This window comes from Oncorhynchus clarkii, chromosome 7, assembly GCF_045791955.1.
Source record: "Oncorhynchus clarkii lewisi isolate Uvic-CL-2024 chromosome 7, UVic_Ocla_1.0, whole genome shotgun sequence".
Taxonomy (NCBI): domain Eukaryota; kingdom Metazoa; phylum Chordata; class Actinopteri; order Salmoniformes; family Salmonidae; genus Oncorhynchus; species Oncorhynchus clarkii.
In genome coordinates, this window is record NC_092153.1 from 63,817,578 (window position 1) to 63,845,193 (window position 27,616).

The 27,616-nt window shown below is 41.8% G+C and overlaps 2 protein-coding genes across 4 annotated transcripts; one reads left to right on the forward strand and one right to left on the reverse strand.

The window, feature by feature from the left end:
* Positions 1-214: 214 nt before the first annotated feature.
* On the reverse strand, positions 215-3,987 carry LOC139414393 (cysteinyl leukotriene receptor 2-like). The gene is made up of 3 exons (XM_071162309.1): positions 3,699-3,987; positions 2,605-2,995; positions 215-2,498 (listed from the first exon to the last, which is right to left on the reverse strand). Exons 1-3 carry the CDS (start codon positions 3,703-3,705, stop codon positions 1,640-1,642), a joined length of 1,257 nt encoding a protein of 418 aa, XP_071018410.1. The 5' UTR covers positions 3,706-3,987; the 3' UTR covers positions 215-1,639.
* Positions 3,988-15,648: 11,661 nt separating this feature from the next.
* Positions 15,649-24,325, forward strand: LOC139413667 (myogenesis-regulating glycosidase-like). Of its 3 annotated transcripts, none has more exons than XM_071161306.1 (3): positions 15,649-15,782; positions 17,803-18,381; positions 18,757-24,325. In XM_071161306.1, the coding sequence occupies exons 2-3, from the start codon at positions 18,116-18,118 to the stop codon at positions 20,543-20,545; spliced, it is 2,055 nt and encodes a 684-aa protein (XP_071017407.1). In that variant the 5' UTR covers positions 15,649-15,782; positions 17,803-18,115; the 3' UTR covers positions 20,546-24,325. The 3 variants fall into 3 exon arrangements, with proteins under 3 accessions (XP_071017407.1, XP_071017408.1, XP_071017406.1); XM_071161307.1 differs by having other exon boundaries at positions 15,670-15,782; positions 17,881-18,381; XM_071161305.1 differs by having other exon boundaries at positions 15,671-15,782; positions 17,877-18,381.
* The last annotated feature ends 3,291 nt before the right edge of the window (positions 24,326-27,616 follow it).

A 27,616-nucleotide genomic window follows, 5' to 3' on the forward strand; every position in this document is an offset into this window, starting at 1 on the left:
GAGGATCGGGTTTGTGTTCTGAACTCTCAAGGAATCGTCACTGCATACGTGGGTCAAATAGCTTGGGGACACATCGCAAGTCTGTGTATTAGTTGGACTCCCTGAGTTGTGCAATGTTCTGGTGACTGGTGGCAGAAAATAACACTACCACAATATAGCCGGCTTCACCAAAAAACGTTTCCTGTCAATAAAGGAATGTATAATCTCTAGGAGCTCTACTTTTTATTTATTTATTTTATTGATTTCACCTTTTATTTAAACAGGTAGGCCAGTTGAGAACAAGTTCTCATTTACAACAGCGACCTGGCCAAGATAAGGCAAAGCAGTGCGACAAAAACAACAACACAGAGTTACACATGGCATAAACTCCCTTGCATTAAATGCTACAGGCGGCAACAATGTCATACTCTTTTTTGACCAGACAGCATCAGATGGCCTACACATACAAAGACAGAGGGTGAGAAACATACAGCTTCTTTCAAATTGAAGGGAAATTATGAAACACAGAGACGAAAGATAAATTCATAATTTATTTTTTGGTACATTTTTTTGTGGGCAGCCTGGCTTCCCTTGGCAACCATGAATACACGCCACTGAACATTATAAAAATAAATATACATTTTGTGAGTCTACATTGTCATTGGTTTCAGTACTACTTATTCTTTCCCATTACTTACATCACTTCTCTAACTGTGGCATTTAAGATAACAATTTATATTCTAAGGTCTCAGCACTACAGCTGAAATCAACTGTCAACTTTGGGCCTCTGTCTGCGTGCCAAATGAGCAGACAGTTTGTTCTTCTCACAGTGTGATTTCAGTTTGGGGTTGCTGATCCACAACACTAGTTTCTCATAGTCCAATTTGCGCAACAGGTTTATTTGGATGTTCTGGAAGCTTTGGTCAAACCTGACAGGTGTCAAAGTAATCTTGATCAGGTACACACCTGATCAAGGAGCACACTTACTATATGGTTGATATCCTCAGATGTCCTTGAGATTGAGTGCTTTCCAGACTCTGGCTTCAGCCAACAGTCTTCATCAAATCTCTGCATGAGGTCTGGCTGGTCTCCAATGGTCCTGCTAACTTTATATGCAATGTCAAACTGGACAAGAGCCTCTTGATGTTGGATGAGGTCTTTTATGAGACGCATATGGTATTCGAAGCCCTTGCATCAAATATATCCGTTACTTCAATGTCAAGGAAAAAACTAAATATGTATTACGTAGGCAACAATTGTCAGTCACTATGATCAACTGAAGATATTATTACATTTAACCTACAAATGTGAGCCTGTGGGACTTGTGCAAACTGTTTTCAACCTATATGATACATCTATGAAGAGTGTAATGATTAACACTGGGATAATAAACAATCAAACAAAAGTAGGCCCGGCACCTGTGGCTGCCGGCCGGGCAGCGGGAATGGAAATAACAGAGAGCACACCCACAAAGTGCCTCGGAAACCTAAAGGTTAGTGTCTCCGTGTGGGTGTGTGTGTGTGTGGTTCTGGTTCAGGCCTCAGGGCTCCATTTTACATGTGCAGCAAAGTGTCTCTGATTCTGGAGAATGTAGCTAGGTGTTCAGGTCTCAGTGTCTGTAAGTAGAGGTGGGGTATAGGGCAAATAGGTTTTGAACCCTTTATAGACTGTCTTCCACACGGCTTTGTGTGTCTGGTAGGGACCCAGGAAGGGTTAGGGGTGGAGCGAGGGGTGTGTCTGGTAGGGACCCAGGAAGGGTTAGGGGTGGAGCGAGGGGTGAGTCTCGCATTGTTGCTGTTGTATGCATTGTGGTCTTCTTTCTGCGAGAGAGCAGCAGGCTGCCCTGAGTGAAGGAGGAGGAGAAGGACCGTCGTCGTGACGAGGCGCTGCGTATGACCGCTCTAAAGGACTCCCCGGAGTAGTAGTACAACAGAGGGTTAACCGCACTGTTGGCCGCCGCTAGACACAGCGTCACCACCAACACCCGCTGCAGTGTCGCCGTAGCAACACAGCCCCACCTGCCCACCACCGCGTGCAGGTGCAGTGAGCGAGCCACGTGATAGGGCAGAAAGCACAGTAGGAATGTGCAGATCACCATGGCGACCAGACGCAGAGACCGGCGCCGGCGCAGACGTCTCCCCTGGTTACGTATCTTGTTCCTGTTCAGGCTACCAGTCAACCCTAATGCTGACGAGATTGTAGCTGTCAGTCGGTGGATGATGCAGCCGTAGCAACCGAGGATGGTGAGGAACGGGATCAGGAAGCCGAATGTCATGCCCACGTAGTTGAGAATGAAGATCATCTTCCAGGACGCAGGGTTACGTGGCTCGAAGCAGCGTGTTAGTCCTGCCCTCACCCTGGTCCCCGAAAACAGGAATGGGACTGAAGCGCCGCCCACAAACAGCCAAATGCCCAAGCAAGCCAATAAGGCACGAAGGGGCGTGGCCAAGGCTCGATGACGGAGAGGCTTCAGCACGGCCAGCCAACGGAGCACGCTCAGTCCAGTAAGGAAGAGAACGCTGTAGGGAAGAATAGTTAAGACATAGTTTATTAGTTAAGTGTCTTTCTGGGCAACCAGTGTCAACTCACATTCTGATAATTAGGTTGTGCTTGTGTGTACTGTACCTGGTGTAGAGGTTGAGATAGAAGCAAAACACACACAGTCGGCACAGCCAATCAGGGAGGTCCCAGCGAGCGCCTCTGAAGTAGTAGGCCAATCGCAGCGGCAGGGTAAGGGAGAAGCATGCATCTGATAGGGCGAGATTGGTCATGAGGACAGAGGACGCAGACCGTTTGGGCATCAGTCGCAGGAACACAAACAGCGCTCCAATGTTGCTAAGAAACGCCATAGGGAACACCAGTAGGTAGGTGACAGTGTAGGCTCGGTACTTAAAGATCTCGTCATCACCACTACAGGACTGGTTGCTATTCAATGCTGTCGTCGTGTGGTTACCAAGGTGAATGACCACTGGTGGAAGGGTGTAGTCGAGCGAGTGGGACGTTTCAAGCCACGGAGCTGGGGAGAGACACAGAGGCATCATCATAGGCGTAATTATCACTATCACCATAATCATCTTCATCATCATTACCATCATCGTTATTATTACCCTCTTTATCAACACTATCACCCCCATTATCATAATCGCTATCACCATTATCACAGTATTCGATATCGTTGGCCTCATGACCATTGACCATCCTTTTAATCATAATCATCATCATTATCAGCAGAATCATTTATATTATGTTATTTAACTGTTAGGGAAAGGTGGCACTACTACCATGTTGCTTAGACCTGCCTAGGACCTAGGTTTTAAGGGTGTGTGGTTGTTTCTGGACAGGACCACCATACCCAAAATAGCACTAGGCATTTACATTAGAATGAGGAAGTGTGTCCTCAGGTGAACACGAGTTATGTTGTTCTGCTCGTCTAGGTCTGTTCGCTGATGCAAATGTTACAAACCACAGGAAAATTATCAGTTATACCTGCCAGCATGAGGCAACGGCTATGTTAACAACAACAAAATCCTATATATACAGTACTACAGTCAAACAGCATTCTGCTGAAAACAAATTCTTCAGCCTTATATGTGAGTACAATGACCTCTTCCAAGAGGTCTGGACCTTTATGCCACAGGATGTAGTGTGCTCACCTTATAGTGAGCACACTACAAGTAACTGTTTCAACAGATGTGTGTGAAGCAGCTGCAGTTACTCACTTGTCATTCTGTCAGAACATGCTCCTGCATTCTGTTGAACATCGTTCGTGGGACAAATAGTGTCTGCCTGTCGACCTTTGCTGTGTTGTTATCAAATACTACAGTACTGGTAGATTATTGTTAGAAGACTCTAACTACACACATCTGTGTCTTCTGAGTATGTCCAGTCAAGACACCCCCGATAATATAAACGATGTCTTCATAAAAAGTCCCTCTTCTCTTCTCTTTTCTCCTCTCCTTTCCTCTTCTCTCCTCAGATACGTCAGTAGTTGTGTTAGTCGGTTTGTTTGAGTCTGAATAGTTTGTGCACTCTTTATGCAGAAGTGGGGGTGGGTTCATGGTGGAGTTCCATGGAACACAAACGGTATGACGACTGGGCAGAGTGCCAATTCAACGACCCGCCTCTCTCTATTTCAAGTTTGAAGATTTAGTTTTCATATGAACAAGTACAGTGAAATGATAAACTTGCAAGCCTTACCCAACAGTGCAGTATTCAATATAATAATAATAACAAAAAAAAATCTAACACGAGAAATAAGAAAGGGAGCTACAGTTGAAGTAGGAGGTTGGAGTCATTAAAACTTGCTATTCAACCACTCCACAAATTTCTTGTTAACAAACTATAGTTTTGCCAAGTCGGTTAGGACATCTACATTGTGCAAGACACAAGTAATTTTTCCAACAATTGTTTACAGGCAGATTATTTCACTTATAATTCACTGTATCACAATTCCAGTGGGACAGAAGTTTACATACACTAAGTTGACTGTACCTTTAAACAGCTTGGAGAATTCCAGAAAATGTCATGGCTTCAGAAGCTTCTGATAGGCTAATTGACATCATTTGAGTCAATTGGAGGTGTACCTGTGGATGTATTTCAAGGCCTACCTTCAAACTCAGTGCCTCTTTGCTTGGCATCATGGGAAAATCAAAAGAAATCAGCCAAGACCTCAGAAAAAAACATTGTAGACCTCCACAAGTCTGATTCATCATTGGGAGCAATTTCCAAACACCTGAAAGAACCACGTTCATCCGTACAAACAATAGTATGCAAGTACAAACACCATGGGAACACGCAACCGTCATACCGCCCATGAAGGAGACGAGTTCTGTCTCTGAGAGATGAACGTACTTTGGTGCGAAAAGTGCAAATCAATCCCAGAACAACAGCAAAAAAACTTGCGAAGATGCTGGAGGAAACAGGTCCTAAATTATCTATATCCACAGTAAAACAAGTCCTATATCGACATAACCTGAAAGGCCTTTCAGCAAGGAAGAAGCAACTGCTCCAAAACCGCCATTAAAAAGCCAGACTACGGTTTGCAACTGCACATGGGGACAAAGATCGTACTTTTTGGAGAAATGTCCTCTGGTCTGATGAAACAAAAATAGAACTGTTTGGCCATAATGACCATCGTTATGTTTGGAGGAAAAAGGGGGAGACTTGCAAGCCGAAGAACCCCATCCCAACCATGAAGCACGGTGGTGGCAGCATCATGTTGTGGGGGTGCTTTGTTGCAGGAGGGACTGGTGCACTTCACAAAATAGATGGCTTCATGAGGAATGAACATTATGTGGATATATTGAAGCAACATCTCAAGACATCAGTCAGCTAGTTAAAGCTTGGTTGCAAATGGGTCTTCCAAATGGACAATGACCCCAAGCATACTTCCAAAGTTGTGGCAAAATGTCATAAGGACAACAAAGTCAAAGTATTGGAGTGGCCATCACAAAGCCCTGACCTCAACCTTATATAAATGTTGTGGGCAGAACTGAAAAGGCGTGTGCGAGCAAGGAGGCCTACAAACGTGACTCAGTTACACCAGCTCTGTCAGGAGGAATGGGCCAAAATTCACCCAACTTATTGTGGGAAGCTTGTGGAACGCTACCCAAAACGTTTGACCCAAGTTAAACAATTTAAAGGCAATGATACCGAATACTAATTGAGTGTATGTAAACTTCTGACCCACTGGGAATGTGATGAAAGAAATAAAAGCTGAAATAAATAATTATCTCTACTGTTATTCTGACATTTTACATTCTTTAAATAAAGTGGTGATCCTAACTGACCTAAGGGTATATTTACTAGGATTAAATGTCAGGAATTGTGAAAACTGAGTTTAAATATATTTGGCTAGTGTGTATGCAAACTTCTGACTTCAACTGTATATACTGTACAGGGTAAATTTACAATGTGCAGGGATACTTGGGTATTTGAGGTAGATATTTACATGTAGGCAGGGATTAGGAAAAGTGACTGGTAGCAGGATAAATAATAATAATAATAATAATAATAGTATGGCAGCAGCATAGTGGGTGGGTGTGTGTGTGTGTTGTGCCTCGCTTCGCGTTCCTAGGAAACTATGCAGTTTTTTGTTTTTTTACGTGTTATTTCTTACATTGGTACCCCAGGTCATCTTAGGTTTCATTACATACAGTCGAGAAGAACTACTGAATATAAGAGCAGCGTCAACTCACCATCAGTACGACCAAGAATATGACTTTCGCGAAGTGGATCCTGTGTTCTGCCTTTCACCCAGGACAACGGAATGGATCCCAGCCGGCGACCCAAAAAAACGACTTCGTAAAAGTGGGAAACAAAGCGGTCTTCTGGTCAGACTCCGGAGACGGGCACATCGCGCACCACTCCCTAGCATACTTCTCGCCAATGTCCAGTCTCTTGACAACAAGGTTGATGAAATCCGAGCAAGGGTAGCATTCCAGAGGGACATCAGAGACTGTAACGTTCTTTGCTTCACGGAAACATGGCTCACTGGAGAGACGCTATCGGAGTCGGTGCAGCCAGCTGGTTTCTCCACGCATCGCGCCGACAGAAACAAACATCTTTCTGGTAAGAAGAGGGGCGGGGGCGTATGCTTCATGGTTAACGAGACGTGGTGTGATCACAACAACATACAGGAACTCAAGTCCTTCTGTTCACCTGATTTAGAATTCCTCACAATCAAATGTCGACCGCATTATCTACCAAGGGAATTCTCTTCGATTATAATTACAGCCGTATATATTCCCCCCCAAGCAGACACATCGATGGCTCTGAACAAACTTTATTTGACTCTTTGCAAACTGGAATCCATATATCCTGAGGCTGCATTCATTGTAGCTGGGGATTTTAACAAGGCTAATCTGAAAACAAGACTCCCTAAATTGTATCAGCAACCAGGGCTGGAAAAACCTTGGACCATTGCTATTCTAACTTCCGCGACGCATATAAGGCCCTGCCCCGCTCTCCTTTCGGAAAAGCTGACCACGGCTCCATTTTGTTGATCCCTGCCTACAGACAGAAACTAAAACAAGAAGCTCCCGCGCTGAGGTCTGTTCAACGCTGGTCCGACCAATCTGATTCCACACTCCAAGACTGCTTCCATCACGTGGACTGGGATATGTTTCGTATTGCATCAAACAACAACATTGACGAATACGCTGATTCGGTGAGTGAGTTCATTAGAACGTGCGTTGAAGATGTCGTTCCCATAGCAACGATTAAAACATTCCCAAACCAGAAACCGTGGATTGATGGCAGCATTCGCGTGAAACTGAAAGCACGAACCACTGCTTTTAATCAGGGCAAGGTGACCGGAAACATGACCGAATACAAACAGTGTAGCTATTCCCTCCGCAAGGCAATCAAACAAGCTAAGCGTCAGTATAGAGAAAAATTCAACGGCTCAGACACAAGAGGTATGTGGCAGGGTCTACAGTCAATCACGGATTACAAAATTAAAACCAGCCCCGTCACGGACCAGGATGTCTTGCTCCCAGGCAGACTAAATTACTTTTTTGCCCGCTTTGAGGACAATACAGTGCCACTGACAAAGCCCACAACCAAAACATGCAGACTCTCCTTCACTGCAGCCGACGTGAGGAAAACATTTAAACGTGTTAACCCTCGCAAGGCTGCAGGCCCAGACGGAATCCCCAGCTGCGCCCTCAGAGCATGCGCAGACCAGCTGGCTGGTGTGTTTACGGAGGGTAGTGAGGTCTGCACAATGCATCACCGGGGGCAAACTACCTGCCCTCCAGGACACCTACACCACCCGATGTTACAGGAAGGCCATAAAGATCATCAAGGACAACAACCACCGAGCCACTGCCTGTTCACCCCGCTATCATCCAGAAGGCGATGTCAGTACAGGTGCATCAAAGCTGGGACCGAGAGACTGAAAAACAGCTTCTATCTCAAGGCCATCAGACTGTTAAACAGCCATCACTAACATTGAGTGGCTGCTGCCAACACACTGACTCAACTCCAGCCACATTAATAATGGGAATTGATGGGAAATGATGTAAAATATATCACTAGCCACTTTAAACAATGCTATCTAATATAATGTTTACATACCCTACATTATTCATCTCATATGTATACGTATATACTGTACTCTATATCATCTACTGCATCTTTATGTAATACATGTATCACTAGCCACTTTAACTATGCCACTTTGTTTACATACTCATCTCATATGTATATACTGTACTCAATACCATCTACTGTATCTTGCCTATGCTGCTTTGTACCATCACTCATTCATATATCTTTATGTACATATTATTTATCCCCTTACACTTGTGTCTATAAGGCAGTAGTTTTGGAATTGTTAGCTAGATTACTTGTTGGTTATTACTGCATTGTTGGAACTAGAAGCACAAGCATTTCGCTACACTCGCATTAACATCTGCTAACCATGTGTATGTGACAAATAAAATTTGATTTGATTTGATTTGATGTTTATGTAAGAGTGTCAGTGTAGGCATGAAAGGCGGATATACAGCACATGTAACCAGGGATGAAAAGTGACTGTAGCAGGAATATAGAAATACTTTTAGCTATGTACTAATGGTAATATATACATGTAAACAGGAGCAATAGTGACCAGTAGCAGGATAAATAGATAAATACCTATGATAATGGCAATCAATAATAAATGAACAGCAGCGTGGTGGTAGTAATAAATGGAATCAATAATAATTTTAGTAGCAGCGTAAGTATAAGGGGGAGCAGTAGTGGTTAGCCGTTTAACAGTCTTATGACCAAGGGATAGAAGCTTTTTATGAGTCTGTTGGTCTGAGCCTTGATGCACCGGTACTACCTGCTGGACGGGAGCATGGAGAACAGTCCATGTCTCAGGTGGCTGGAGTCTTTGACAATTTTTCAGGCCTTTCTCAGACACCTCCTGGCATGTAGGTTCTGTCTTCTCTGTCTTTATCTATGTCACCACATAAGCAAGTATGAAGATAACATATTAGAAATTGTCTGACCTTTTTTTGTCAGATGCAAATGTCAGATGCAAATGTACACAGTGAGGGAGAGAGAGAGTTCACCGGTATTGACTGTCATTCCTGCCTCAGGTCGGCTGGTGGGAAATGTGCCAGCTTTCTTTGGAAAGGAATGTGTTTTGGTATTTATTGAAGGTGAAAACTTGGGCTAAGGGCTGACTATTTGGCCGGGCCCTGTGTCATTGTTATTGAGCAGCCGGCAACAAGTAAGGGGTTGTCACGACTCCTACCGAAGGTGGCTCCCATTCCTGTTCGGGTGGCGCTCGACGGTCGTCATCACCGGCCTACTAGCTGCCACTGATCCCTTTTCCCCCTTTTCTGTTTATTAGTTGCACCTGTGTTTAGTTAGGATAAATGGTTGGGCTTTATTTACCAGCCGGCCCGCCTGCTGGCTGTGCAGGATTATTTTCAGTGTACGGTTGTACACGACTGTAGGTCACGGTTGTCCATGTGTGTGTATTTTGCTGAACTGTTTAAGTTCCCCGTGTTTGGGGCGTTTGTTTGGGTTGGCGTCGTTTCACCGGTGTGGTGTATTAAAAGTAGCGCTACCCTGAACTCTCTGCTTCCTGCGCCTGACTTCTTCCTCCACTACACCCCGGGCGTTACAGGGGTAATAGGCTTAGGTGAGATGATGATCAAGATATCAGAGGTTATGACCCCAGACTTGTAGGCTCCAGTGGGAGATGGGTGCTAGAATGCAAGAGATCGGGGGTCTGTGAGCAGGACTGTGCACGCGAGGACAAATGTTCCATACAAGTGAGGACGAATGAACGGGGGTGCATCTCTCTATATGTAGCCTACCACAGTATATCGCTGTAGAATGTTGGGGTCACTACACTTATAACCTGGAGTGGATCCTTAAAGGGTACAGTGAGCTGAAATAAGCTAATAAAGGTCCAACAGATTTACCATGACCATCTTCCTTTTAATTGGCTGCCCCGCTCCTGTGACTCTTGGGAAGCTGACCTGACCATACCTTGTCAGGTGGGTAGTGGACCAGTGAAGACACAAAGAGACCCTGCAGCCGCTGGCTCAACAATAGATTAATCTGAGGCACAATGACCAGAGAGAGAGGAAACTGGATTGAGATCTAAACACCTCCTCCTCCATGCTTCATGGTGGGAACCACACACGCGGAGATCATCCGTTCATCTACTTTGCATCTCACAAAGACACAGCGGTTGGAACCAAAAATGTGGACTCATCAGACCAAAGGACAGGTTCCCACCGGTCTAATGTCCATTGGTCATGTTTTTTGGCCCAAGCAAGTCTCTTCTTCATATTTGTGTTCTTTATTAGTGTTGTTTTTTGCAGCAATTCAAAAATGAAGGCCTGATTCACGCAGTCTCCTCTGAACTCTACATTTATTTTGGCTGACATTTCTGAGGCTGGTAGTTCTAATGAACTTATCCTCTGCAGCAGAGGTAACTCTGGGTCTTCCTTTCCTGTGGCAGTCCTCATGAGAGCCAGTTTCATCATAGGGCTTGCTGGTTTTTGTGACTGCATTTGAAGAAACTTTCAAAGTTCTTAAAATGTTCCGTATTGACTGACCTTCATGTCTTAAAGTAATGATTGACTGTCGTTTCTCTTTGCTTATTCTTGCTTTAATATGGATTGATCTTTTACTAAATAGAGCTATCTTCTGTATACCACCCCTACCTTGTCACAGCACAACTGATTGGCTCAAACGCATTAAGAAGGAAAGAAATTCCACAAATTAACTTTTAACAATGCACACCTGTTATTTGAAATGCATTCCAGGTGACTACCTCATGAAGCTGGTTGAGAGAATGCCAAGAGTGTGCAAAGCTGTCATCAAGGCAAAGGGTGGCTACTTTGAAGAACCTCAAATATAAAATATATTTAGATTTTTTTACACTTCTTTGGTTACTACATGATTCCATGTGTTATTTCATAGTTTTGATGTCTTCACTATTATTTTACAATGTAGAAAATTGTAAAAATAAAGAAAACCCTTGAATGAGTAGGTGTGTCCAAACTTTTGACTGATACTGTACATGTTGGTTGTTTTTCTCTAGGATGCCCACAGACCTAACAAGATTCATGTGGAGGTCCCCCAGTACCGGTTAAAAACATTTATGGAAGTATATATGAAGACTGTTTAGTGACAAAAATATGGGGTTCAAATACATTTATTTTGAGGGGGGACTATCTGTTGTTCCATGTAGTGAACATGTTATTCAATGCATTTGTATGCGCTAATAGCAGTAAGGCCAAATGCTTTTTTTTCATCAAATATATATAAAAAAAAAAAACAATTGATACTTCAAGGGGTTTTAAAATTAAAAATAAATTAGTAAAATGATCCTTGGTATGACCTTCTTAAAACAATGTCATATAGCTTGGTAGTACCCCCCACCCTCCCCTGGCTTAGACAGGGCTTATACTCTTATGGGTTAAGGTGGGGTAGGAGAGGTGGAGAGATAGACACAGCTCTGTGTATGAGAGGTACTGTATAGAGACTGGGGAGATCATGGCTCCTCAGCTCAAGCTCAGCATGTACACAGAGGAATCAACCGCACTAGAAATGATCGAGACAGGTGGGAATTAATTATAATATGAATGAGAGACACCAGTCTCTAGTCTATTTTACCATTACCTTATGGGATACCATTATTTTCTTATGGAGTTATCAAGAGTGTAATTCTAAGTTGATTAGTTATTCTAATTTGTTTATGTTTTATTTAACATGCAGTGGTGTTTGTTTTTGAATCACGAAGCAAAGATGATCACATGTTGGCAGGCACTGATAAGGGTGGAGAGATGTGGTTTAGTGAGGAAGGGGGCCGAGGTTATATTGAGAAGAAACAATTTATTGCCCGTGTCACTTAATTTCCTGCCTAGCAACAAAGATGCAATGTTTAGAGAGAAGGAGGAGATTTCACCCCAAATTGCGGTATATATACTACCACTGGTGGATGACCCAATTAGTGAATAAACTTGGTTTAAGCTTTACTAATTGTCTGTGAGTTTTACTAGGTTCATTTAGAACCTAACAAGTGTTACAAAATCCTCTTCTTACACTAGTATTCCCATAATTATCCACAATGCTTCACCTGAGCCTACCAATCATATATCTTCTGTGCCCAGAGTTGAGGGACAGATGTCTTATTTCCCCTCTTTCCTCATCTGCCCAAACAGGACTTCCTGTAGTTCAGGAAACTACAGATGAGCCACAGGGCCACCAGGTCAGTGTTCTAGGGGTCAGCTGCTGCTGTAAACAACGGATGCCCACTCTTCCCTCCATTCTCTTTTCAGCATAACCCAGGTACGACTGTCTGTGCTCCATTCTACCAGTTCAACATTGACTTTTCATCTTCTCATCATCTCCCCCTTGTTCTGTGTCTTTCTGTTTCTCTGTGTGTGTGTGCAGCAATGTTCCCTCTAAACTGCGTGCCTGTGTAGCTCTCCTGGGGCTGTGGCGTGGATGAATAATTTCCCCATTAGTTTGAGTTGAGTTGTCCCCATTAGTTAACACTATCAACACTTCGCTTTAATGTTGGAATTGTGATTAAATCAAAGCAATATTAACCCCTTTCAATGTAGACTAAACAAACTATGCAAGACTTACTATGCAAAACTCAGTGGCGTGTATTCATGGATGCCAAGGGAAGCCAGGCTTCCCCAAAAAATGGACCAATACAATTTTTTTATAAAACGTAATGTATTTTTAGTCTCACTGTGTTTCATAATTTTCCTTCAATTCACCAGAGGCTGAATGTATCTCACAGGAGAAAGCATCTGAGCGAGTGAAACAGCGCCCCTCTGTCTCTCTACATGTAGGCCATCTATCTGATCCTGTCTGGTCCAAACCAGTATGACATTGCTTTTGTTTACCCATAAATGGCCATATGACCTTTGAAATGTTTGAATCCTTCTTGATCTGTAATGTGATTTGTGGATTAAAATAAAGTATTTAAAATATGTGTCTGTATTTATTTTGTAGTCTTACATAGGGACTACTGTTGTGCAGTGTCTTATATGGCTCATCTCCCACCAGATAGCAAATGTGCACGCTCTCTGAGTGCAGTGGATACCTCGCATACCTCCACTCAGCTCATCCAAAACAACACACGTGCTGCCCTCTGCAGGCTGGCTACACAAACCAATGACTGACCTCTCAATCAGAGAACTTCAATCACTCCTGAAAAACATACAGGGGAAGAGTATGAGCTATTCATTTCTTATGTATTTTAGTTTGGGTTCTTTAATAGGACTGTCCAAATCAGTTAACCAGTGCATGTATTACTATAATGACGCACTGCAAGTCTATTGTCAGACCTGAAAATAAAGCAGTGAAGTGTTGCATATACACTTGATTTAAATCAAGATTGGGATTCCTAAGAAAGGTGGCTGAGTTTGTCTCTGTGATTCATTCTAATGGAGAAGACTAATAATTAAGATTAATTTGACTTGATGTTGATTACAGTAACATGGATTCCTCCAAGTTCTTACAACAGAGGCCAGATGGCTCCCTGACTGATATCCAGCGTTAACATGGTGACCTCCATCCACGCTCATCACAGGGACTCAGGTAAGAGTCTGACCTCTTAATGTAACAATTACAAATGGCCTTTGTCAATGTATGAGACCTATAGAAAAAGCATTGTCTCAATCAGTTTTTGACAGATACAAAATCTTGGTGTATCACCGTTATCAATTTGTACTCCATACAGTACATTCAGCATTCATTCGATAGGGCATATCCAATTTATACAGATTAGTTTGTTGGGAAATTCCAACTGTCTTCGTGTCTGACATGAAAAACTCAGGCCCTGAACATCTGAAAAGACTTTCAAATGTCTCTTCAGGACTTGGTCTTTTACCAAATATGGCTATCTTCTGTATATCAACCCTATCTTGTCACAGCACAAATGATTGGCTCAAACGTATTAAGAAGGAAAGAAATTCCACAAATTAACTTTTAACAAGGTACACCTGTTAATTGAAATGCGAGGTGACTACCTCATGAAACTGGTTGAGAGAATGCCAAGAGTGTGCAAAGCTGTCATCGGGGCAAAGGGTGGCTACTTTGAATAATCTCACATAAAATATATATTTTTAACACTTATTTGGTTACTACATTGTTCCATATGTGTTATTTCATAGTTTGCCTTCACTATTATTTTACAATGCAGAAAATAGTAAAAATAAAGAAAACCCTGGAATGAGTAGGTGTGTCCAAACTTTTGACTGGTACCACATATTATTTTAAATGTATATATATTTTTTAAACATATTTTCCTTCTTTATTATTTCCCCCTAACTCGACCGCCTAATTGGTGTAACGTTAATGGACAACAGTACTTAGGCTTCCACTTCCAGCTTTTTCATACTACATAACTTTCACGGACAGTATATTTTACATTAGTTATCTTTTGTTTGTTTTTAGTCTCAGCCTTCAGCTACCCTAAACACCTCCCACTATCACTGAAGACCATCCAGTTTCTAGCTGCCATATATTTTTCTACTGTGCTGTTTCACAAAAGTTCTGAACCTTTCCATTCTCATAGTTTCTACAGATTGTAAATGAAAGATAAATACCTTTTCTAAGAGTATTATTGATCAATTGACTAGGACTTTTTAAATCACTCAGCAGTGCAATTAGCAGAGTTGGCTCCAAATATATATTGCAGCCATTACTTAACCTGCAACCAAAAACAAGCTACATCTGGGAAGTACCAAAACAAGTGATCTAATGATTCGGTCTCTTCGCAGCAAAATCTGCAGAGCTGGAATGTTTGTATCCCCCATGCACATAACATTATATTGGTTGCAAGTATTTTGTATAATAATTTAAATTGAAAAACTAAAGTTTTGAATCCGGCGTAGTTTTGTATATCAATTCACAAACCATGTGCCATGGAATCGGTACATCGAAAATCTCCTCCCAACTATTGTGCAACCTGTATAGCAGCTGTCAATTTTTTGTTCCTTAAATTAAACTGGTATACTTTATGTATCACAATTTTCTTTAGCCAGTTTTAGTATTTAATGCAGGGCACATGGTTTGATCTTTTTGTGTCAGTACAATTTATTATGCGAGAAATGTCAGTGGAAATGCTTTTATGGGCAAATATTTATACAATAACCATCACATTGAAGTAAACTTGGGAGTCACACGATGACATGTCATGTGGTCCTCCCACTATGACTCATCAGGAAACCATACATTTTATTAGTCTACAGAAGAAAGTTATAATGAACTTCACAGGAGGTGAAAGTGCAAGGTGATGAGCTTGATGCTCCTTTCCAATAAATATTGAGGTTCTTATTCTGGTGACATGATCACTGATGCTTGGCTGCTGTTTGACAAATAAAAATAATCTTGCTCTTTTGTCCATAATAATCTCATCACATAGGCTGTTCGCACTGTATCTGTGAGCTGTTTTGCCTTTTGGTAGCCCCTCATTGTGAATAAGAATTTGTTCTTAACTGACTTGCCTAGTTAAAAAAATATATTTTATTTTTTATTAACAGAAGTATAATTAATTTTGGTTAGTTTTTTTTGCGCATATTGTTTTTATGCCAATTTTAGAATATTTGCATGAAAATCTGTTTCCAACTGGATCGAAACCTAGCTAATGAGACCAAAGCTAAACGATTTAACGTCTTTTTTTGTTTGAACGCCACATCTGAAACTACATTTCCCAGGCACCCCATGTAGTCTTGTTTTTGTGAGCGCAAGCAATTCGACCAGATTCAATGCAATCACACACCTCCCAAGCTTTGTGTGTGGAACAGGATATTTTGCTACCTTGAACGGTGAGTATTATTGCAATGAATTCTCCTATTAAAACACCCATCGTGTTAATATACAGATTTTGTTTTAGTTGTAAGTGGCTGGGTGTAATTTGTGGAACGTTCCAACAGGAATCTGTTCCAAAAACTTCGTAAAGTACAAGGTTGCCAACAAACGCATACACAGTAGCATTATCAATTCAACTAGCTAACTAGCTGCCGAATAGGCATCAACTCACCACAATTTATTCTTAATGTTTGTCCATAGGCTACTATAGTGAGGAATTTTCGGAATAAACGTTGTGCGTGAAAAACGTAATTAAATAGCCCACACCCGACCCGGTATCCGATTATGCCGCTGTACAACTTTGTATGCGTTGTTTGTTGGCAACCTTGTTATTTACGAAGATTCCTGTTGGAACGTTCCACAAATTATACTCACCCGTTGTAAAATAGCTACTTAGCACTGTCAATGACTGCCCTGCGTATTGTGTCAAAATAGCAAGGCTGTCAAAACGCTTTCTCAGAAAACATAAACTCTTCAAGTTAACGCTTTATGCCTGGCTGGAGCGATAAAGCAATCTCTCATGGGTATTACAAAGACTAGTTGGGTTAAAGTTTGTATGGTATAATTAAGCAATAAGGCCCGAGGGGGTGTTGCATATGGCCAACATACCGCGGTTAAGGGCAGTTCTAAACACGACGCAACGCGGAGTGCCTGGATACATTCCTTAGTCATGGTCATGGTATATTGGCCATATATCACAAACTCCTGAGGTGCCATTTTGCAATTATAAACTGGTACCAACGTAATTAGAGAAGTACAAATAAGTGTTTTGTCCTACCCCTGGTAAACGATCTGATATACCTCAGCATTCAGGGTTCGAACCACCCAGTTTATAATATATTTTCTTCACTCAACAAGTGGACATTTTATATTTAGGGTGGGGTTACTAAAATAAACACTAACTTCCTTGCTGTTATATCTTGTGAAACATTCATGGTTCCTGTCAGTACTTTGTTTATTTCACACAGACATTTGCACAACCCTAGCTGATAGCAAATCAGCTGAAATGACAACTAGTAGGCCTGACCTTCACAGACCATTGACCAAAAAACATGATTCATGCATTTTTTGGTATCACCTTGGCTATCACATGTAATTGTAGGCTAATGCTTGTGCTATGTTGGGTCTGGCAGCCACAGCCTGTTAATGTAAAATCCATTGCTTACCCTTCAAGATTAGTTGCCGTTGATGTTAAAATCCATAGCAAGGCTGGTTGAACACAGAATTAGACCATTAGATTGCTAATTAACTACCATTATCGACCCCCAGCAGCACAGGCAGGCTATGAAGGCATACCACTTTGGAATACCAGTCAGCATGCAAGAGGTTTCAGAGAGAGGCAGAGAACAGATATCACTGGGCCTGGTGCATCTTGAATTGAACTTCTCTCTGGATTTGTCCTGGTAACTAACATCAGCCATGTAATGACCCAGAACCACCCTATCTGCTTAGTTTTGACCTACCAGGGAAGGCCCTTGAGGATTTGTGTGTGTTTGAAGGTTCTATGTGTTTACATATGAGTCAGCGCATTGGCAAGCTCTTAGCTCCTGGTTTGATGATTATTCCCACCTACCCCCATGGCTGAGTGGAGTTGTTGCTTTGGTTACACATTTCCCTTAAGTTGCACTAATGTGGTCAAAGGTTCCGTGACTGGCGTTATATTAACTTAGTGCGACAGGATGTTTTGTATGTGTGCCTCTTATTGGCTTTCGTGTGGTTTTAGAACAAAAGTAGGCCTGAATTCGCCCTGCATTGACTCCAAAATCTACCTGATTGCATACAAATTAGTTCTGTGTTTGAACCAAACAAACATTTTGGTATTGCTGCAGGGCAAACTCTGAAACTGATAGTAGAGAAAGTGAATATCTTCTGTTCTTTGTTTTCTTTTTGATTTCAAATAATTGGTGAGTGGTTTATTTATAGAGGGGGTCAGCAGCAAGTAAACTCTCTCCCTCTCTCTTTCTCTGTGATTTTTAGATCTGAAGAACTGCTAGGGTGAACTTTGACTTGAGACTTTTGATCTAAAAGCCGGTATCTTTATTTTCGTTCAGGCAGGTAAACAGATGAAAATAGTGGGGGAAGAGAGCAACGTCTACTGAAGAAATAACCAAGACACATTCCCTCGGCAGTCTGCAAGACCATGCCTCATAGAAGTCTCTGCATATAGGAAGTAGTGTTGTGACTGGTGTGTCATTTAGGGGACTCCTGCTTTACTTTTAAAGTCACTTTAACAAATTTAAGGGATTTCTTATAACCCATTTCACTGGGGGACTGTTGAACAATAACCACAATGTACCAAGTGGTACCGGGAGGTGCAGGGGGCACAGTTACCAATGCTACACCTATCAAACAGAAACTAAAAAGGGATGCTCGTCCCCTAGTTGTAGCAAGTGTCTTAGGCTTGGTGCTGGTGATTGCTGCGGTGACCGCATGGTGCTATTACATTGGTTCTCTGCGCAAGGCTGAACTGCTAAAGACAGAACTTCTGGACCTCAACAAGGATGGCTACATCATTCGCAACCAGGCAGGGGCTATTGTCTTCAGGATGTCTTTCAGGTTTGTGATTCACTTCAGTATAGGACAGCATCAATCAGTATTCATTAACGAACCGTTACTATTAATCATTATAGAAAGTGTGTTAGGTGTGCTTTGAGAATTTCTTTCTAATTATATTCCTGTATCCAATTCAAATTAATCTACTGGGGAATGGAAAGCATGCTTGCCCCCTAATCTGGTACAGTTCCCCTTTAAATCATGTCTAGTTTGGTTATTTTTAATCTCAGAAACAATATAAGCTTATTCAGGTATTTATATTTTAAAGTGCCAAATGTAATCATAAATCAACTGCTCTAACATGAATATAGCCTGAGACTTGAATGCAAAGTAATGTGCTATGTAACTGATAATTATTCTCTAAATGTTGAATGACAGGTCTGGCACCCTGGACTTAGACTCGTGTTCTAAGGAGGGGGAGATACTGAGCTGTGGGCGCACCAGTGATAGGAAACTCAAGTTTTTCATCCAGACTGTATTTGACAATACAGTCCAATGCTACCGTGTGCGTTGGGAAGAATTGGTTCCCAGCCTGCCCGTGGAGCACGCCATGACCTATAACGTCTCGCACTGGTATGGTGGAGCTGAGACTGCCATACAGCATTGGCCTATATCCATCTCCGGGCAGCAGGCACCCAAACCCTTTGTCACCAGTGATATCTACTCAAACCGAAACGGCTTTGGGGGCATCTTGGAACGCTACTGGCTCTCATCCAATGCCACGGCCATTAAGATCAATGACTCTGTGCCGTTTCATCTTGGCTGGAACGACACAGAGAAGACCATGTACTTCCAGGCGAGGTACCATGACACCCCTTACAAGCCAAACCCTGGTGAGGCACCTTGTGCTGAACTCAGCTACAGAGTCTGTGTGGGCTTGGATGTCACATCCATTCACAAGTACATGGTGCGCAGATACTTCAACAAGCCCAACAAGGTGCCTTCCAAAGCCATGTTCCGCCATCCCATCTGGTCCACGTGGGCGCTACACAAGACTGACATAGACCAAGAGAAACTGTTGAAGTTTGCTGCCAACATCCGCAAGCATGGCTTCAACTGTAGCCACCTGGAGTTAGACGATCGCTACACAAACCGCTATGGGGAATTTGATTTTGACTTGGCCAAGTTTCCTAACGCTACAGCCATGTTCCAGAAGCTCAAAACAGACGGATTTCTGGTCTCTCTCTGGACACACCCTTTTGTCAACTATGACTCTGAGAATTTTCACACCTGTGTAGAAAGAGGGCTTTTTGTCCGAGAACCTACAGGTCGTCTTCCGGCTTTGGTAAGCTGGTGGAACGGCATCGGGGGCATTCTAGACTTTACCAACCCAGAGGCCCGTGATTGGTTCGCCTCCCACCTGCGGTCTTTACGATCCAAGTACGGAGTGTCCTCCTTCAAGCTGGACGCGGGTGAAACAAACTACTTGCCCTGGCAATTCAGCACAAAAACACCCCTTCGCGACCCTAGCACGTTCACCCGTCGCTACACAGAGATGGCTATTCCTTACAATGAGCGAGCCGAACTGCGTTCAGGCTACCAGTCCCAGAACATCTCCTGCTTCTTCAGGCCTATTGACCGGGACTCTGTTTGGGGCTATGAGCTAGGCCTCAAGTCCCTTATTCCCACCGTGCTTACCATCAGCATTCTCGGCTACCAGTTCATCCTACCGGACATGATCGGTGGCAATGCCTATCTGAACCGCACTGATGGTGAGCGCACTTTACCGGACCGTGAGCTCTACATCCGCTGGCTGGAGCTGTCGGCTTTTATGCCCTCCATGCAGTTCTCCATCCCCCCCTGGGAGTATGATAACGAGGTGGTGGAGATCGCCCGGAAGTACACTGCTATCCATGAGAGCATAGTGGCCCCACGGGTTCTGGAACTTGCTGGGGAGGTGCTGGACACAGGAGACCCCATCATACGACCTCTGTGGTGGATCGCCACTGGCGACGAGACTGCTTATAAGATTGACTCCCAGTTCCTGATAGGGGATGACCTCATGGTGGCGCCAGTACTGGAGCCTGGAAAGCAGGAGAGGGACATCTATCTCCCGGCTGGACACTGGCGGAGCTACAAGGGAGAACGGTTTGATATTAAGGAGCCTCTGCACCTTACAGACTACCCGGTAGATCTTGATGAAATTGCTTACTTTGTCTGGGTTTAGTGAAGAGGGTTACAAGGCTGGACAGCTTAGCGGGTGGGCCTGCATGCATTTGTTTATAGTATTTTCTCTGAAGTCAGGGCTCACAGCATATTTGTGTTCTTATAAATTTAGAATCACTATTATTGAAGAAATATCAAGGCGAAACCTTTCCTGCTTGCTCAAACATGTGCCTTTGCATTAACCCAGGAATGTAGCAGAGGCGGCAGGTGGGAGGAGCTATAGGAGGACGGGGTCATTGTAATTACTGGAATGGAATTAATGGAACGGAGTCAAGCCTGGTTTCCATATCTGTGTTTACCGTTCTATTTATGCCATTCCACCCATTACATTGAGCCCATCCTCCCATAGACCCTCCCACCAGCATCCTCTGGAAAGTAGATATGTTTATGCATTACAATTATGTATCATGAGAGACATGACCCAAACATTTATTCAGCATGACATAACAGTCGACTATTAACAGAATAGTCATCGGCTGTCTTTTAGACATTTTTAAGGGCTGATATTTGAATGCTTTCATGTCTTATTTATGAGTCAACACACTAAGAAGGGAAGAAGTATATTTTGATGTGAAAATGCCTTGTATACTTACATATATGTTAATGATTTTTTGGTTTTGCTGATATTTTTGTTATTGTGTCAATGCACTTAACAATACAGTGTGTAATTGTTCAGTCAGTGGTTGTTCTGTTAAGGTTCTCGCCACTCTGAAATCAAAAGAAGCTGCACGTGAGATTCTTCACCTGAAGATTTCTCCGAAGGTTGGGTGTCATATTTTCCCTGTTGTGTTAACCTTGTCTACTTCCCAAATGGCACCCTATTCCCTATGTAGAAGGCAAAATAGTGCACTAAATAGGGAATAGGGTGCCATCTGGGACTAGAACTGTGGCGGTCATAACATTTTGTCAACCGGTTATTGTCATGCAAAAGACTGCTGGTCTCACGGTAACTGACCATTTAATTAACAGAAACACGTTTAGCATCCAAGCCTCCACTCATACAAGCCGATCAGACATACGGGGACCCACTTCTTGACGTGGAAGTAGGTGATTAGACATGTCTTTTTGAGTGCTTAAAGCTTAATTACTCTTCTCAGTCTTGTAATGTTTTAAGTGACAAACTATCCATTTAATTTGGTGTCACTTTTTAATATTATACCCTCAACCTTTGGCTAAATAGTCTTTACATTTCAGGCTTCATTGAGAGGACTTGAAATGGGTGCTATTCAATTTTTGTTTAAGCAGGCAATAATGAAATAATCCAATATGTAAGATGCTATGAGATCTGAGTGAACTGAACTTTGAACTGGAACCACTGTGTGTGACATATGTCAAATATCCATCCAGACTGTCCTAAATGCCATTTAACAAGTAATATACTGCCACATTTTCAGCATGATTTATGACTGCATGAATTATACTTCTGACAGATATTTGAATGTCAATACTCTTTGTAATTGTTATATTGCTAAATGTTTTTACTGTTTTGTTAGCCAGTCCTTGGAGACCTTAAAGATTGAACCTGTGTACGTTCACCATGTCGCGGTAATGTGAACTCTTAGGTCACCTAGGGGTCATTGTTTTTACTGGCAGAAGCTTCTCCATAACATCCCTGCTTATTTATAGCAGTTCACATATCGACCTTTAGTCTCGACCGTCATCGTCTATGTCTAGCACTATTACCTTACAAGAGTAGATCTATGCTCTCCTGAAAGACTCGCTGGAACTAGCCTAAGTGTTTTCCACTTTTGGTACATACAAAACAAGAACATCAAGATGCTGACAGACTTCTCTTTGAATTTCAGAGCACTCTTTACCCATGACAGGAGATTTTGTATGCAAGCCAAAAACATGAGTGAAATAGCAACAGTTTGCAGGGACTGTCATTGCAGATGAAACCGCTTTGATTAATTTTTATATTTAGTACCTTTTTATTATATATTTTTCTAGTGAACAGCATAATATAGTAATTTGGGCCAAAAGCACAATATGCGATGGCTTGTCAATACACGTTCAGCATTATGTGACCTGGAACAGATTAGATTGACAAATTACATTGTTTGTATGTGGGAGAGTTATTGTGAGGGTCTCCCACCACCATAAAGTCAAGCAGTCTGATTTGCAGTTGTATTTGCTTGCATCACATTGTTCTCCATGAGATTGTGTGAACAGTGAAGGCTATGGTAAAGCCAGTTTTATAACAATGTGAGGTTCAAAAGAGTAAAGTATCAATGTATTGTTAGTCAGAGAAAGGTACGCACTGATATAGCAATGAATGTATGGCTCATGGCCTCAAAGGATGGGTTGGGAAAACTTCTCCACTTTAGTTTTTTTTTTCTCGCTTCTTACTGATTTGTGACACTCGAGTCCTTTTCCTTTAGGAGGATAGCTTTGGAAATGCCTTTTTATATTCTCAGTGTATGTCAATCAATTTCATTGGGTTTTTTCTAAGCCAGATACAACACTTAGAAAACATTTCAATCTACACACGACTACAAAAAGCTACTGTGTAAATTATATGTGGTTACATATTGCTAGTGGAGGTAGGCCTACTGAACTGTGCCATTCAAGAACATCAAATTGCTGACAATTTAAGTTAGCTAAGCAGAAAGACCGGTACCCCCAGCTACTATGTTGCATCCCTTGTTGCCAATTTGGCAAAAGGCAACGCAAATCTGTAAAGCTACAGAAATGTGAGTTTGTTTCAATGACGTAAGTAAGGACATCTTTGGACCTTCAGTATTATTTTGATGTAAAAAGACATTTTGTCATTCAGTATCTTGCTGAAATGTTGTAAAGTTCTATATCCTAATGCTGAATTTCAAGGACCACCACCAGCTTTGTTGAAAATGCTTAGACATGGTTGTGTTCTTTTAATACATTTTTTAAAGGCAAATTTTATTTTAAAGGCTTATGTTATCAGGGACATTGAGTAGGTTTTAATATATACTGAACAAAATATAAATGCAACATGCAACAATTTCAAACATTTTACTGAGTTAGTACATATATGAAAATCAGTCAATTGAAATTAATTTAGGCCCAGCCAATCAGAATTAGTTTTTTCCCCCACAAAATGGCTTTATTTCAGACAGAAATACTCACCACCCCACTCAGACAATCCCGTAGGTGAAGAAGCCGGATGTGGAGGTCCTAGGCTGGCTTGGATACACGGGATCTGCGCTTGTGAGGCCGGTTGGACGTACTGCCAAATTCTCTAAAACAACGTTGGAGGCAGTTTATGGTAGAGCAATTAACATTAAATTCTCTGCCAGCAGCTCTGGTGGACATTTCTGCAGTCAGCATGCCAATTGCACACTCCCTCAACTTGAGACATCTGTGACATTGTGTTGTGACAAAACATATGCTTTTTGTGCGTATGGAACAACTCTGGAATTATTATTTTTCAGCTGATGAAACATGGGACCAACACTTTACATGTTGCATTTATATTTTTGTTCAGTGTCGTTGCCATGGTGATGATCTACTCATATGACTGTAGTACAGTATTGCCACAGTTGCCTTTCATTGTGATGTTGACATGTCACACTAACTCAAGTTTTTGTGATTAGTAACTACTCCAATTTAACCTGTATTTCTAGGAACAATACAATGGAAGTCATGTTGCCTTTGTCTTCAATGCATAGCCTGGATTGTGTTTATTCATATGACTAAAATGTACAATGATAATCTTTAATTTGCTTGAATTTTATAACTGTCTGTTGTTTTTCCCCTTATGTTTACGTTGTGGCAAATAATATAAACATTTAATGATTGCAAATTATCTGCCTTTGTATTTGAATGGTACAGTAATACATGTCCAGTGTCAGAAACGTGTGTCTGCTGCTTCGCCAACAGAATGATCAAACTTCCAACCTTCTGCAACCTTAGAAGAATTGGCCGCAGAAGCAGATTTCTCCACCGTTCCCCGTTGAATAAGATCCCCTTAGGGAGACACCTTTTGTAGCTTTCAGTGACCCAGCCCATCATGGGCTGATAATGGCAAAGCAATGAAGCAATTCTACAGGTTACATGGAGGCTACCTCGGATCAATACATCATCTCGTAGTTTGGGATTAGAGGGGAGGGCCACGGAGTGAGGGGATGGTAAAGATGGCTGGACAGGGTAACCGCAATAAGAGAATCTTAGATAAACAGGCTGACATAATATACAAAAGCATCTGGTAAACGTCAAATTATATTTAATTGATAACTGTTCTTTTATTACCCAAATTGGGGAAGTGAAGGTGATGGTACCTTTTGCTCTTTAGACTTACAAACATACTGACCACTTATGATGGTAATGGTCTGGTTTGATGGTAAATTCACCACAGTCCACACCGCTGAACGCACCTTGGACTCCACTTTGTTTGTCAATGACTCCTCTCTGAAATGTAACTAGTCTCACGGCCTGCGCTGAGGAGACACATCGATTTGCTGTCTGTACGTTAAAGGAAATCAATACTATTGTAAGTTTGCTTTTCTGCAATGATTGTTTTGTTCATTTTTTTTAATAGGACAAAAGATAAGCAATTTTACTTTTGAATGAGGGTTGATGGGGGAAGATCAAATGTTGCTTTAAAAGAGGACCTCGAGGCCTATGTAATGTGGCCTATGGATGTGTGAATATCCATATTTAATGTGAAGGCAATAGCATTGGTGGAAAGAAGCACTTCTTACAAATTGAAAAGTGTGGATACGCGTATCTTTTCTATGATTTATAATAACCCTGTGCCTCCATGCTCCAGGAGCATAAAAAAGTAACTGGACCATGATACACACCACTATAAATACATTATAAATTATGCATATAGCCAACTCTCCCACAAGTAGTAACAGCTGTTGTATTTGCTGCATTTTAACAATCAAATATTAAACATTCACTCAAACCTTAGTTCAAATGTAGTCTTCTAAATCAAAACAGAAGATAAAAACCACAACATTTATTAATCACTAAGTTTGTGGCACTACCTGTGTTGTCCACTGGAGTGCAGTGTAGATTCATATTACAGCCTCAGAAAGGAAGACAGTGAGCGGACCACAGTCCAGATGTGACCAGCAACAAGGTAACAGAAAACACTTGAAACACACACACGGAGCAGCACGGAGAACACAAATCTGGCAAGGGCCCCTACCCTTCCTCCCCCACCTGTGTGTCCATCTGCGGAGGAGCGGTGCCAGTTCTGATCGTGGGTAAGTGTCTCTCAACTCAAGCACCACCCCACCAAACTCCCCTTTCGGGTTCTGTCTGTCCTACTGTGAAATCCATAGCCATTGCCCATAGACCGTGTTTGCTCCTGGTTTCGTGTTAAAAGCCATGGATCGGACCGGCCCACTCCAAGAGGCCTGTAGCCATAACAACACAACAATTTGAAATAGTTTGGGTGGGTTGAACAGTAGTCATCTTGGCTCTGTGGTGTTTGCACTTGTGTGACAGGAATAGCATGTAATTCACCATCTATAGCAACATAATTCAGGTTGATATAAATGGAAAGAAAGCCTTTGTAGAAAGTAGGTATACAGTAGTTATTTTCACAGTAATAAACAAAAATTGTCAATGAAAAAGTTAGGTTTTAAGACTGTAATCACTTTAAACTTCATTGATTAAATTAAACCTGGATATCCATTCATAATACTAGATTACCATGCAAATGTGTGGGATTGATTACTTTTCTGTGAGCACCCCCAAACTCACTTAAATCAAAGTCAAGTTGGCCATGCTTTCTAAACCCGGACTAAAGAGCCAGGGGTAACGAGACAAACACTCCCATATTTTTTTTCTGAATATCTAATTATTTTGTTATTATCAACCTAGATCTGAACAACACACTGCATTTAGTGCCCTTAGTGATTGCAGAGAGCCTAAAGTAGTGATGTCAGCTGGGCTGAGTCATTGGGTTAGTGAGGCTAGGTAGGACCAGAACTGGGTTCCAATACTCTTATAAAAATGTCAAATACTTTAGCTGTGTTTGATTGAGCTTACCTGTTTCAATGGAATCAATAGACAATTGTAAACCCAGTCCAACCTGGCACTCCAGGCAGGCTAAAGCTAACGCTCAAAGTATTTGAAGGATTTAAAATAGTATTTAAATTCTGTATATACAGTTGAAGTCGGAAGTTTACATACACTTAGGTTGGAGTCATTAAAACACATTTTTCAACCTCTCCACAAATTTCTTGTAACAAACTATAGTTTTGGCAAGTCAGGACATCTACCTTGTGCATGACACAAGTACTTTTTCCAACAATTGTTTACACACAGATTATTTCACTTATAATTCACTGTATCACAATTCCAGTGGGGTCAGAACACTAAGTTGACTGTGCATTTATAAACAGCTTGGAATATTCCAGAAAATGATGTCATGGCTTTAGAAGCATCTGATAGGCTAATTGACATAATTTGAGTCAATTGGAGGTGTACCTGTGGATGTATGTCAAGGCCTACCTTCAAACTCAGTGCCTCTTTGCCTGACATCATGGGAAAATAAAAAATAAATCAGACAAGACCTCAGAAAAAACATATTTTAGAGCTCCACAAGTCTGGTTCATCATTGGGAGCAATTTCTAAACGCCTGAAGGTACCATGTTCATCTGTACAAACAATAGTACGCAAGTATAAACACCATTGGACCACGCAACCGTCATACCGCTCAGGAAAGAGATGAGTTCTGTCTCCTAGAGATGAAGGTACTTTGGTGTGAAACGTGCAAATCAATCCCAGAACAATAGCAAAGGACCTTGTGAAGATGCTGGAGGAAACAGGTACAAAAGTATCTACAGTGGGGCAAAAAAGTATTTAGTCAGCCACCAATTGTGCAAGTTCTCCTACTTAAAAAGATGAGAGAGGCCTGTAATTTTCATCATAGGTACACTTCAACTATGACAGACAAAATGAGAAAAAAAATCACATTGCAGGATTTTTAATGAATTTATTTGCAAATTATGGTGGAAAATAAGCATTTGGTCAATAACAAAAGTTTATCTCAATACTTTGTTATATACCCTTTGTTGGCAATGACAGGTCAAACGTTTTCTGTAAGTCTTCACAAGGTTTTCACACACTGTTGCTG

Excerpts from the sequence above, each read along its gene's own strand:
- LOC139414393 (XM_071162309.1), bottom strand. Across the intron at positions 2,499-2,604 it reads TATCTCAACCTCTACACCAG|CGTTCTCTTCCTTACTGGAC; the intron begins GTACAGTACACA and ends TCTTCCCTACAG.
- LOC139413667 (XM_071161306.1), top strand. The coding sequence starts at position 18,116 with ATGTACCAAGTGGTACCGGGAGGTGCAGGGGGCACAGTTACCAATGCT. Across the intron at positions 18,382-18,756 it reads GTCTTCAGGATGTCTTTCAG|GTCTGGCACCCTGGACTTAG; the intron begins GTTTGTGATTCA and ends GTTGAATGACAG.